Source organism: Dendrobates tinctorius, unplaced genomic scaffold (assembly GCF_039654945.1).
Source record: "Dendrobates tinctorius isolate UK_male_01 unplaced genomic scaffold, ASM3965494v1 ptg000111l, whole genome shotgun sequence".
NCBI classification, from domain to species: domain Eukaryota; kingdom Metazoa; phylum Chordata; class Amphibia; order Anura; family Dendrobatidae; genus Dendrobates; species Dendrobates tinctorius.
This window is the reverse complement of record NW_027361779.1, coordinates 43,955,580-43,969,069: the sequence shown is the minus strand read 5'-3', so window position 1 is coordinate 43,969,069 and position 13,490 is coordinate 43,955,580. Positions and strand designations below refer to the sequence as shown.

General features: G+C 44.6%; 1 protein-coding gene across 2 annotated transcripts in view; it reads right to left on the bottom strand.

Moving 5' to 3' along the window:
- Window positions 1–13,490, bottom strand: part of PHIP (PHIP subunit of CUL4-Ring ligase complex) — a 412,470-nt gene that overhangs the window by 78,374 nt on the left and 320,606 nt on the right. The window contains exons 29-33 of one of the 2 annotated variants that reach the window (XM_073589700.1): window positions 11,575–11,636; window positions 11,212–11,367; window positions 11,009–11,129; window positions 10,528–10,653; window positions 1,063–1,135 (exon numbers count right to left, since the gene is read on the bottom strand). In XM_073589700.1, coding sequence (XP_073445801.1) covers window positions 1,063–1,135; window positions 10,528–10,653; window positions 11,009–11,129; window positions 11,212–11,367; window positions 11,575–11,636 — 538 coding nt within the window. The remainder of the gene's footprint in view (window positions 1–1,062; window positions 1,136–10,527; window positions 10,654–11,008; window positions 11,130–11,211; window positions 11,368–11,574; window positions 11,637–13,490) is intronic. The other variant, XM_073589702.1, reaches the window with a different exon arrangement.

The window sequence follows — 13,490 nt, the reverse complement described above, 5'->3', positions numbered from 1 at the left end:
GAAAGCTGGGTCTCCCCTCAGAGGTCATGGGTCTTCCAGTAGGACAATGACCCAAAACACACTTCAAAAAGCACTAGAAAATGGTTTGAGAGAAAGCACTGGAGACTTCTAAGGTGGCCAGCAATGAGTCCAGACCTGAATCCCATAGAACACCTGTGGAGAGATCTAAAAATGGCAGTTTGGAGAAGGCACCCTTCTAATATCAGGAATCTGGAGCAGTTTGCCAAAGAAGAATGGTCTAAAATTCCAGCAGAGCATTGTAAGAAACTCATTGATTGTTACTGGAGGCGGTTGGTCGCAGTTATTTTGGCTAAAGGTTGTGCAACCAAGTATTAGGCTGAGGGTGCCAATACTTTTGTATGGCCCATTTTTGGAGTTTTGTGTGAAATGGTCAATGTTTTGCTTTTTGCTTCATTCTCTTTTGTGTTTTTTCATTTAAGACAAATTAAATGAAGATAATAATACTAAAGAATTTGTGATTGCAATCATTTTCAGGCAGAAACTGAGTATTATCTGACAAAATTGCAGGGTTGTCAATACTTTTGGCCACAACTGTATATGTAATTTTTGTATTCTCTTTATTTTCACTGGGGAGGTTGAGAGTAGGGGAGTGCTTTCAACTTTTATTTTTTTCCATATTTTTTTAAAACGTATTTTTTAAAACTTTTTTACTGATATTGTCAGCTTGAAGAGATTATCCAATCACTTGTGCTACTGGCATATATATCGCCTGCCAGGTAAGGAGCGGGGGCTGGCTGTGTGAGCCCACTCCATATACCCGGTTGCGACTTGTGCGGTATATATACGGCGCATGTCGTGAAAGAAAGCTGTTCCTACATCAGCCTGCACTATATGTTTGTGTTGACACAGATATTGGTTGGCTAATTCTGTAGTTCATGCACAATGGCTGGTCTCATGGTCAAAATGGTGTGTAACTCCTACCTTTCCATTTGGATGGTCAGTTCCTAATAGTGATTTTTATTTTGCTTATTTGTTAGTTCCCTAATTGCAAAACAAAGAATTTTATGTAGCCATTTATTTACTACAACCTAAACACTTTACCTCATCAGAGTCTGACAAAAGCTTCTTCTTCATGATGTTGTACTGAGGAATAATGTCATAGCAACTTTGATCCCTGTGTGGAAAAAACTGTGTTAACAGTCAAATACTAGAAAACTTAACTAGGACAAGATCAATAATATAATGTAATCTCCATGAAAGAGTAATAACAGCAGACTGCTTTAAGAGGGGGATGGTACTTGAAGTCATTTTTTTTTCTGTTAATTATTACCTACATTACGCTGCTCTCAGATGAGTGTAATCATATAGAAAAAAAATTGTACACAATAACCAAAATATACACAAACAACTATGCAAAAATAGAGTTTCTTTTATTTATCTTGGATTATACAAAAAAGATAAACCATTAACATTAAAACATTTACAGTCTCAAAGGTCATAACTGCAGGCACTGAAATATACTCAGTCTAAACATAGTAAGAGTTTTTTTCCCCACAAATAACCAAACATAATATCCAAGAATGAACAAAAAAAAAAAAAAAAACACGCATATGTAATCCCCTATGGAACAAATCCTCAGGAAGTAAATTATATAAATATGACTAGACATCTAGTTTAACAAGGAACCATGAAACAGGGATTTTTGTGTACTCACCGTAAAATCCTTTTCTCTGAGCCACTCATTGGGGGACACATGACCATGGGTGTATGCTGCTGCCACTAGGAGGCTGACACTAAGTGAATGCAAAAAAAGTTAGCACCTCCTCTGCAGTATATATCTACCACTGGCTCCAGCCCGAACCAGTTCAATGACAAAGCAGTAGGAGATCATAACCATCAAATATAGGAACAACATGCCAAACCAAAGAACACATAGCCATCAGGCCAACAGGGTGGGTGCTGGGTCCCCCAAAGAGTGGCTCGAATTAAAGGATTTTACGGCGAGTACACAAAAATCCCCGTTTCTCCTTCGCCTAATTGGGGGACACAGGACGTCCTAAAGCAGTCCCTGGGTGGGGAACAATATGACAGATTAAACCTCACGATCAACTGACCAGAGGGGTGCAACTGCCGGTTGCAGACGCCGTCTGCCCAGACCTGAGTGTGGATATGGTAGTGCTTTGAGAATATGTGCAGACTGGACCCAATCACAGCCTTGCAGACATGTTCTGCTGACGCCTGGTGCCGAATGGCCCAAGCAATGTCCATCAACTGAATAGTGTGCCCTAATTCCCTCTGAGATAGGCTTGCCTCCGACACAGTAGGAATAACTGAGGGAATCCATCTGACTATAATGGACTTCGAGGCAGCAAAGCACTTTCTGTGACCCTCAGGAAGCACGAACAAGGAGTCCGACTTGCAGAAGAATGCCGTCCGCGAGAAGTACCTTCTAAGAGCCCTCATTATGTAGAGCGTGAATAGCCCTTTCAATATGTACAGTGCTGGACAAAACACGGGCAGAACAATATCCTCGTGGAGGTGGAAAGAAGAAACCACCTTGGTCCATAAAACTGGCGACAGACTGAAAACCACCTTCTCTTGGTGGAAGATAAGAAAAGGAGTCTTCTGAAGAACACCCAGGACCAGGTTAAGGTCCCCCACATCCAACAGGGCGGATCACATGAGAGACCCTCTGAATGAAAGTAGTCATTGGCAGACTGGAAGCAATCCTGAGCTGGAACAAAACCGATAAAGCCGAGAGATGGCCTTTGAGGGAGCTAAGCTCCAGGTCTGACTGTCGGCTTGGAAGAAACTCCAAAATGGTAGGAATGGAGAAGACTAGGAAAGGACATCCAGTTTCTGCACCCTGTGAAAAAGTTTTTCCAGGTGTGGTGATGGATGCACAGTGACGCCGGCTTCTGGGCGCTCATCGTGGTCGAAACCACGTGATGGGAGGACCCAGGATTCAACGGCCAAACCATTAAACACAAGGCCCCTGAATTCTGTTGGCAATTCAGAACCTGAAAGAGCAGATCTGGTCGATCCAGTAGTCACCAGGGAACGTCAGCGACCAGCTGTGGCCAATCTGGAGCAACTAGGATCATTGGATCTCCTCCCGCTTTGATCATCCTGATGACCTTCGGAAGTAACCGAAGTGGGGAAAACACGCACGAAAAACGAATCCCAGTGCATCCGCTGCAAAAACTTTTGGATACCGAGACCAAGCAATGTACTCGGGAGCTTTGGCGTTTAATCTTGAAATAATCATATCCACGTCCGGCTTCCCACAACGATGACAGATCTGCTGGAAGACCTCCAGGTTAAGAGTACTCCCCCGATGGTGAGAACATGACGGCTGAGGGAGACTGCCCAGTTTTCAATGCCGGAATGTGGTCTGCTAAAATGACCGAACGGTTCCTCCAGCAGAGGATGAACTACCTTGCATATTGCTGCCCTACTGCGAGTGCCCGCCCTGATGATTGATGTATGCCACAGCCATGTCGTCTGATTGAATTCAGATAGGGTGAACCACCAGGAAATGATGGAACCGCCATAGGGATAACTCAAAACGCCGATCTTCATGACTTTGATTGGAAGGCGAGACTCCCGAGGCAACCAACGCCCCTTGACAGTGTGGTGGCGGAAGATAGCGCCCGAGAAGGCTGGCATCGATAGTGACGCTTAGCTAATGGACCAGGAGAAAGGATCTCCCCTCAATGAGGGAAGACTCCAACGTCCACCACCTGAGTGCTTGCTTGACCCGTAGGGGCAAGCGACACAGCCAGTCGAGAGGGAACGGACTCCTGTCCAGGGCTGCCAGAAGCGCATGCTGCAGAGGACTGAGGTGTAGCTGGGTGAAGGGAACAGCTTCCATTGCTGCCACCATTTTCCCCAGTGCCCCCATAAAGAATCAGATGGAATGAGGAGATGGACAACAAAGTGTCTGGGCCTTGAGGGAGAAAAACTGACCCTTTGAAGGTGTCCAGGATCATCTGTAAAAAAGGATATCCGCTGAGTTGGAGAAGGCTTTTTTTTTTTTTTAAATTATAAACCTGCCCCTGCGTGGAAGAGTATCCAAAGGAATACGCACACGCTCCGCGAAGATTTGGAAGGACGGTCCCTTGATTAGAAAGTCGTCTAAGTATGGCAACACGACCATGTCCCGAGAGTGCAGAAGGGACATGACAGCCGCCATGGCCTTCGTGAGCACTCTGGGAGCAGTGGAGAGACCGAAGGGCAATGCTGTGAACTGCAAGTGTTCCTCGTGAACAGGGAAGCACAGGAACTTCAGGTGAAGGGGAAAGATGGGGGTATGAAGACCAGCATCCCGGATGTCGATGGATGCTAGCAACTCCCCCTTCTCCATAGGGGTTATGACGGTAAGGAAGGACTCCGTCCTGAAGAGCCAAACCCTGCCAAAACTTGTTTAGAAGTTTGAGGTCCAGGATGATCTGCATTGACCCGTTACTTTCTTGTGACCACGGACAGGTTCGAGTATCACCCCTGGAACTTTTCGCTTTCTGAAATGAGAAGGGAAGTATTTTATATCCAGAAGACACCAGGTCCCAGCCCCTTCGTCATACACGACAGAGCCAGAACCTGATTAAACAAAAGCAGGTGACCGCCCAAATAGCTGGTGTCGACAAGATAATAAAACAAGTTATGAAGCCTAAAACCCAATGGGACCTGGATCCCTTAGGTCTCGACCGTCTGGAGCCAGCTTCCCCATGGCTGGTTGGTCCTGTAAGAAACCTGGGAGTAGCCTGACTGTGCTGGGGGAAGAATACCCCCCCTGTGACGTCAGAGATAAGGTGATCTGGCTTCTCTTAATAGACGGCCGCTCTGATAGAACAGAGAATCTAGAACTTTTGGATGCAGAGTCGGCTCGCCATTGCCCAAGCCACAGGGATCGCCTGATAGAAATAGTGTTAGAGGCTGCGTCAAGAGAAGCTAGCACCAAATAAATCCCTGCCAAGGTAATCCGATTTGCCAGCGTCACTGTTTTCGGAGGGAAACTCTCTGGTCTGTATAGCTCTGCCAAGGGCATCTATTCAAGAGAGCATGGCTTTGGCTACCCAGACCGTTGCAATAGAGGGCGAGAGTGACGAACCCGAGGCTTCCAACCACAAACGGCAGGATTCTCTATCTTGACGCCAGACGAGACACCGGTGGGTAAACTGGAGGATTCCGCCTACTCTTTACGCCGATACTATTAAAGGGATATCTCGCTTCAAGAGCTTTCTGACCTGTGAAGAGTTTATCCGGTCACTCTCTATGCCACCGAACTACGGCCTCAAACTTTGGGTGGTTGCGAGCATCCTATGAGGACGTATAGTTCTGTTGAAGGACCCACATGGTCCGGGGCAAAGATAGTGTCCTCGTCAATCCCTAAGGTCTGGTTGACGGACTCAATGAGACTATCCACCGTCGCCTGAAAACTCTGACGAGTTCAGGTCAAGGGGGTCCGTCAGACTCGAAGAGCCATGTTCGCTGCAGACCCCTGGGAAGGGGAGCGAGAGACTGAGGTCATGGATGCCGAGGCACAAGTAGGTCCAGGAGACGTGCTATGGGACTAAACAACGGTGCAGGAGGGGGTACGTGGAGGAGACACACCGCGTTCCCGCCTTTAGTAGGTTTGGGGAGAACGGAGCCCTGAAGGGATCCGTCGCCCCCTGTAATCTGTGTATTTTTTTGCCTGAGCCAAGTCCAGCTGACCGAGTTCGCACACGGGGAGAACATACAAACCCAGGACTCCAGAGCTGTAAGGCTGCAGAGCTAACCACAACCACCGTGCTGCATTAGAGATGGAGGAGTCCTCGAGGCAGGCTGGTGAAGACCGTGACCGGTGGGGGGGGGGGGGGGGGAGATCATGAAGGGGGGAAGATCATGAAGGGACTATCGCTTTGGCCAATGACACCAAGGACTGCGACGAAGCCCACTCAGGAGGGCTATGTACACCTGAGGCTCCTGGGTGCAGTCTGGATCCCAGTCCTTGCAAGATGAGGTTGACCTAATGTACCACAGAATGCGTCCTGACTTGTTAATCCCACTTCCTCTGCAGGGAAGGTCAATGGGGCTGATGTGTCTGTCGCAGGGTTAGATTACTTACCAGGACTGCTGCCCGTGGGTGCTGCAGGTCCGATGTCATCCATGGTGGGATTTTTATCCCAGGACTCCACGCTGCAAAGTACCAGTTGTTTCCACTGAGCCACCTTGATGCTCGTCGATGTGCCCCTTTAAGCGCCGCCGCGATCTGCTCAGTGTTCCGGCATGTGAGAGAGATACATCCGGGTGGACAAAGATGGCCCCCGGGATTTGCAGAGGCCGGAAGTCTCACAGTGAGCGAGAAGATCCAGTTCAGAGGGTGGGGCTCCGGGCGTGACATCATCTGGTGGGTCTGCTCCTTGAATAGGCCCAAGATGGGGCCTAAATTTCTGCGGCCGGCGTGTTACCGGGGGAGGAGGGGCCATGAGGAAGCGTTGAAAAATCCCGCTGCAGGAGCCCCACGCCGACCGGATACACTCACCAGCAGTGCGCGTCCCGGCTTGGAGCCGCCGCGGATTACTAGACTTCAGCGCAGAGCACGCACGTCGAGCCTGATCTGGGCACCTACTTGCAGAATCCAGAGGCCCTTGAAAAAGGTGCAGAGCTTGATTATTCTGCTTGCAGGTCAGGTGGCTCAGTGGTTAGCACTGCAGCCTTGCAGCGCTGGAGTCCTGGGTTCAAATCTCACCAAGGACAACATCTGCAAGGAGTTTGTATGCTCTCCCTGTGTTTGCGTGGGTTTCCTCAGAGTACTTCGGTTTCCTCCCACATTCCAAAGACATACTGATAGGGAATGTAGATTGTGATCCCCATCGGGACAGTGATGATATGTGAAAACTGTAAAGCACTGCGGAATGTTAGCTTTATATAAAAATAAAGCATATTATTATAGGTGCTGCAGCATGGACGGTGCAGGAACCCTCCATCCACCATCCCTTTGTTGGGGAAGTGGAGAGGGACCGTCCGCCTCCTTCCATCACCGCTGTTCTATCAGTGGTAATGCAGTGGGTGCCGCACGGACACCATAGATGCCTCTGTACGTCCTAAAGGATCATTCCCTGAGGATGGGACAGGGCTACTGTCCGGCTGTAAGCCTGGCTGCAAAAGTGGGTACGTTGAGACGACAAAACTCATGTTCCCATCTGTTGTTGGTGCGGGATGATTGGTGCCCTGAAGGGACCCGTCGCCTCTAAAATCAGCTCAGGCATGGCTTTCAACGGTGCAGGAGGGGGTACGTGGAGGAGACGTTCCCGCCTGTTGCTGGTTTGGGGAGATCGGACCCTTTGAAAGAATCCGTCGCCCCTATATTCCTTGTAGAAAATATGTAAAAGGTAAAACGTAAATAAAATAAAAAATTATGGTCTGAAGACCAGACCCATGTGCCTCCTACGGACTCTAAGCATGAACTGGTTCGGGCTGGAGCCAGTGGTAGGAGTATACTGCAGAGTCCCATAAACAGCATTTTGTCCCCTTCGTTATTTATACGGATGTAGCTCTTTTAGTGATAATCAAGTTATAATATCCACACCCAGGTTGGCTGTATGGTGAGTGCAGTTTAAACCCTTTATCAAACCTTATACCCCCCTGCTATATATAGGTACACAGGGCGGACTTCTACAAATACACAATTCCATCCCTTAGTACTTTCCTTCATTACTGATATATATATATTTTATTTATATATATATATATATATATATATATATATATATATATATATATACACACATATACACTGTATATATATATATAATTCTTCTCATAGTTGTTTCATGTATATACTTGCCTTTCTTGATGACCTGTGCGTACCCCGATGCTCAGAGCTCCGGTCGCATGATCCGACTCATGCCCACGTGGCCGTTAATTTCGGGTGGCGTGACCGGACCGCTTACTTGACGCAGTCTCGGGATGTGCCCCTCCTGATTGGTGGGTATGTCGCGCTCCAATATGAAACCAGACGAGGCCACACTTCTTCGCAGATGTCACTGGTTAGCTCTGCCGAGCCATGCAGACATTATAAAACAAGCATTCTGATTATAGTAAGCTAGAGGTGGGCAGTATTTATTTCATCCTCACATAGGGTTGCTCCACCTAGACCCCGAGTTAGGTATGCATAATTGATCAGGTGCCTTATGTGTCCACATATGGTGATTTGCTGCACTATAATATGAAGAATTGCTCATGTCAGTGTGATATCACCCCGGAAGAAGGCTACACAGCCAAAACGTGCGTCAATCCTTAGGTGTGCCTCGCTTTCCTAAGCAGGTATCTATTTACCTTCTGTTTCATGGTTCCTTGTTATAATAGGACTACACATCTAGTTTAACATTTACCGTATTTTTCGGACTATAAGACGTTCTTTTTCCCCAAAACATTTGTGAGATATATGGGGGTGCGTCTTTTAGTCTGAACACAGACTTACTGGGGGGGAGGGGGATGAGGCAGTGGTGTAGCAGCGGAATCGGCAGTGGCAGAAGTGTGGCGATGCTTAGGCTCGGTGTCGGTGGTGCGGAGTGCATCATTGGTTTCCCTGTGGCCATCTTCCTGAAGCAGTGTGCCGCTAGAGGCGACGCATGCGCAGATTGAGATCTTGGTGACCCTCTGCTGCAGGAAAATGTCTGCCAGAGGCCAAGCGTGCGCAGATTGAGATGTCGGCGGCCATTTTCCTGAAGCTGAGCCGAGAAATCGGTGATGCACTTGGCTCTGCTTGCTGGGCCATGGCGTCGCCACATTTCTGCTGCTGGCATCCTGAGGAAGACACCCTGCTCATGCTCTGCCTCACCACCGACACTGGACCTGTAGCATCGCACTCCAGGACTGCAGCATTGCACCACTTCTGCCGCCACAGCATCTTGAGGAAGGGACCCTGCTCTGCCTCAACACAAAAACCTGACCCACAACATCGCACTCCAGGGCATTGCACCACTTCTGCTGCTGCCAGCATCCTGAGGAAAGCACCCTGGCTCCATGCTCTGTCTCAATGCAGACAAAGAACCCGCAGCATCGCACCCCGGGACTGCAGTATCGCCCCACTTCTGCCGCCGCCGGCTTTCTTAGGAAGGGACCATACCTCCTGTGACCCCACTCTACCGTCCCGGCCCTCAGGTAAGATACCTTAAATTCAGACAATAAGAAGGACCCCCATCTTATAAAAATCTTTTTTCTGCTATTTTCCACCTCAAAATTTGGGGTGCATCTTATGGTCTGAAAAATACAGTACTTCCTGAGGATTTGTTCCATAGGGGATTACAAATGTGGTTGTTTTTTCATTTTTAGTACATATTGTTAGTAAGGTGGTTTGTGGAAAAAAAAAAAAACACTGTTTAGACTGCATATATTACAATACCTGCAATTATGACCTTTGGAACTGTGGCGCCACCTTGTGGTTTCCCACTTTTTAATGTTCATGGTTTTTAACTTTTTTGTTTTGTCCAAGATTAATAAAAATTTCCTTTTTTAATTGTGTGTGTACATTTTGGTTCTTGTGTAAAGAATGTTCTATATGATTATATTTTCGTATGTACCAAACCATGTATGATGTCAGGTATTTAGTATGGAACATCATGACTCACATTTTATGTAGATAATGATGCCTTGTTTGTGGTTACTTTTGCTTACGCTCTCAGATGAGGTGGCAAAAACCAGCTGACAGCATCTCTTTAAATCAACCAATTATCGGATTATCAAGAACTTCAAAGAGACATTCAATTGCTTTGTGAAAAGCTATGAGCAGTCCAATAAAGTCCATTAAGTGCTGGCCAGGACTGTCTCCTAAAGAGAATTCAGCTACAGAATTGGCTCAACATTAGTGCAAGTAGCTGTCAATGTATTTTTATTTGCACAGTGAGGCGAAGGAGGCAGAGCTGGCTTTAAAGAACCAACAAAACTTTTTTTTCACAAAGAAAAATATCCAGGACAGACTTCTAATTTGCAGGAATGATTACAATTGTACTTCAGTAAACAAAAATATCTGACTAAAAATAAATCTAAAATCAGTGAATCAGCAAACTTTGTTTCAATCTCAAAACAACTGGCCACTGTAATACAGGCTAATAATGATATAACCTGAAGCATTTGATTGTAACTATTCATTAGGTAATCCTCCACCTCTTTTCTCTGCAAACTCAGAGCTGACCTTCCAGCCCTCCTGTTTTTGTTTACAAGCGGTCTACATGTTACCACTGCATCAAGTCAGTGGCCATAGCGGTCCCATGGGGTAACGCATACCAAAAGGAGTCATGATGCCTTAAGTGGACATCAGAGTAGCAGTGGATGCACATGGGTGACTATGCCTTCTTATATTATTTAAATTACCTGACAGCCCACTTTGCCTTTCAGGTGGGAAACTAATGTAATATGGGTGACTATGCCTTCTTTTATTATTTAAATTACCTGACAGCCCACTTTGCCTTTCAGGTGGGAAACTAATGTAATTGATACAATGTATTATACCAATATTGAGCTATGTAAAGCCCTATGTTAGGCGATACATTCTATATGAAGAATATCAAATATACTTACTTGATAAAATACAATAATATATCGGTGACAAACTTTGCAGATTTAACAATTGGGCTTCCAGGCTCATTAAATGTGCGAGTGTTATGCTCTATGTATCGAACTTCCCACATAAGGGAAGAGACACGCCTGGAAAAAGAACAAAAACATTTTCTAAATCTGTTTAATTTGTGAACATTTGTCCCATTTAATATTAAAACTCGTTATACAATAACAAATTATATTGTGGTACAGTATTAGCCAGAAAAATCAATGTGAATACTTTTCTGCCCAATGATGACAAAAGTATTCTAAGAGTGAAATGCAAGCTTTCAGAGCACAAAGGCTTTTTGTAATCTTTCCTGAAGGAGCCTTTGTGCTCTGAAAGCTTGCAAACATACTATTTTCTGGTTAGCCAATAAAGGTATCACTCCTAGAATACTTTTGTCATCATTGGGCAGAAAAGTATTCACATAAATATTAAAACTCAATATATAAAGTTCACCTGTAAAATCTGTTCTCTAGTCGCTCTTTGATTGTACTGAGATCAGTTGGATAGGCCACTACAGTACTGTACATAGGATAAGCTTGAAGGTCCACAGGAGCCACAAAAGCAGCAGCAATATCTAAATAATGAAGAAAAAAATAAATTTAAAAAACTTATGATTCTGATTAATACTATACTAGATGCTATCCTTTTAGTAATACCTAGAGTCATCAGCTGGTTAATTCCACGAATGATTCTTTCACATTCTTCATCTCTGCTTCTACTTCCCCACTCTCCATCGAGGGGTCTGTATAGCAACGAACGAACCTCAGTTTCTGTCAAAGGAACGCTGGTACCCAGCTCATCAGGAAACACTGCTAATAGCAATAAGACACAGCAAAAATGGACTCAATTAGACTTCAATGGCACACTTCAATTAACTAACTGATGCATTTTGTTTAAAAAAAAAAAATCTAAAGTTGAAAGATATATTTTTATTCTCCATTATGACTTTTTCCATGAGCAGTACATTGAGAATTTAAAAAGATTTAGCAATTTAAAAATTTTTCTGGGAAAATACAAACCGGTATTGGGTATTACTTCCATGTCCCAAAGGCTCATCTTCTCTGTATCACCATTGTCCCAACTATGGGGGGAAAAAAATGGTTAACAAGCAGTACAATATGCAACCCAACTTATACATAAATATAATATAATGTAATGTATAATATATAATACTATACAATACACTACAATACAAACAAAATCAGAATATCAAAAATTTAATTTATTTCAATTCTCCAATACAAAAAGTGAAACTCATTATGTTACAGAGTGATCTATTTCAATCAAGTGTTTATTTCTATGTTGATGATTATGGCTTACAGCCAACGAAAACCCAAGTCATTATCTCAGTAAATTAGAATAACTAACAAAAACACCTGAAAAGGTTTCCTACGCGTTTAAAAAGATTTATTAGTCTGTTTCAGTAGGCTCCACAATCATGGGGAAGACTGCGGACTTGACAGATGTAAAGAAGGCAGTCATTGACACACTCCACAAGGAGGGCAAGCCAAAAAAGGTCATTGTTAAAGGAGCTGGCTGTTCATAGAGTGCTGTATCCAAGCATATTAATGGAAAGTTGAGTGGAAGGAAAAAGTGAGTGTAGTAGAAAAAAGTGCACAAGCAAACGGGATAACCACAGCCTTGAAAGGATTGTTAAGAAAAGGCCAACTAATTTTGGGGAGATTCACAAAGAGTGGGACTGCTGCTGGAGTCATTGCTTCAAGAGCCACCACACACAGATGTATTCCAGGACATGGGTAGTCGCATTCCTTGTGTCAAGTCACTCATGACCAATAGACAACGCCAGAAGACTCTTACCTGGGCCAAGGAGAAAATGAACTGGACTGTTGCCCAGTGGTTCATGGTGGTGTTTTCAGATGAAAGTTAATTTTGCATTTCATTTGGAAATCAATTTCGCAGAGTCTGGAGTAAGAGTGGAGAAGCACACAATCCAAGCTGCTTGAGGTCTAATGTGGCGATTCACAATCAGTGATGGTTTAGGGAGCCTTGTCATCTGCTAGTGTAGGTCCACTGTGTTTTATCAAGACCAAAGTCAGTGCAGCATTCTTCCAGGAAATTTTCGAGCACTTTATGCTTTCCTCTGCCGACAAGCTTTTTGGAGATGGAAATTTCATTCTCCAGCAGGACTTGGCACCTGTCCAAACTGCCAAAAGTACCAATACCTGATTTAAAAACAACAGTATCACTGTGCTTGATTGGATAGCAAACTCGCCTGACCTTAACCCCCATAGAGAATCTATGGGGTACTGTCAAGAGGAAGATAAGAGATACCAGACCCAACAATGCAGACGAGCTGAAGGCTGCTATCAAAGCAACCTGGGCTTCCACAACACCTCAGCAGTGCCACAGGCTGATCGCCTCCATGCCATATTGATGCAGTAATTCATGCAAAAGGAGCCCCAACCAATATTGAGTGAATTTACTGAAAATACATTTCAGTGGGCCAACATTTCGGATTTTAACATCATTTTTCAAGCATGTGTTATAAAAGTATTCCAATTTACTGATATGACTTTTGAGTTTTCATTGGCTTTAAGCCATAATCTTCAACATTAACAGAAATAAACACATGAAATAGATCACTATGCTTGTAATGACTCGTTATATATATATATATATATATATATATATACATATATATACATACACACACACACACACACACACACACACCAGGGCTGTGTAGTCTGAGCCCATTTTGGTGGAGTTGGATTCGGTATAAAATGGAGCAACTCCGACTCATAAAATATAGGATAAATTGGGTACAGTAGTTCAATGCAGTTTGTTGGGAATATTTTTTTCATAAGAATTTGGGAAAGTTATGAAATGTCCTATAAATGTCTGTCCTATTCCTAATCTAAGGTCTAGACTTTTAGCGGAGATGAATCTGTGCTGCAGTTTATGTTCATAATAA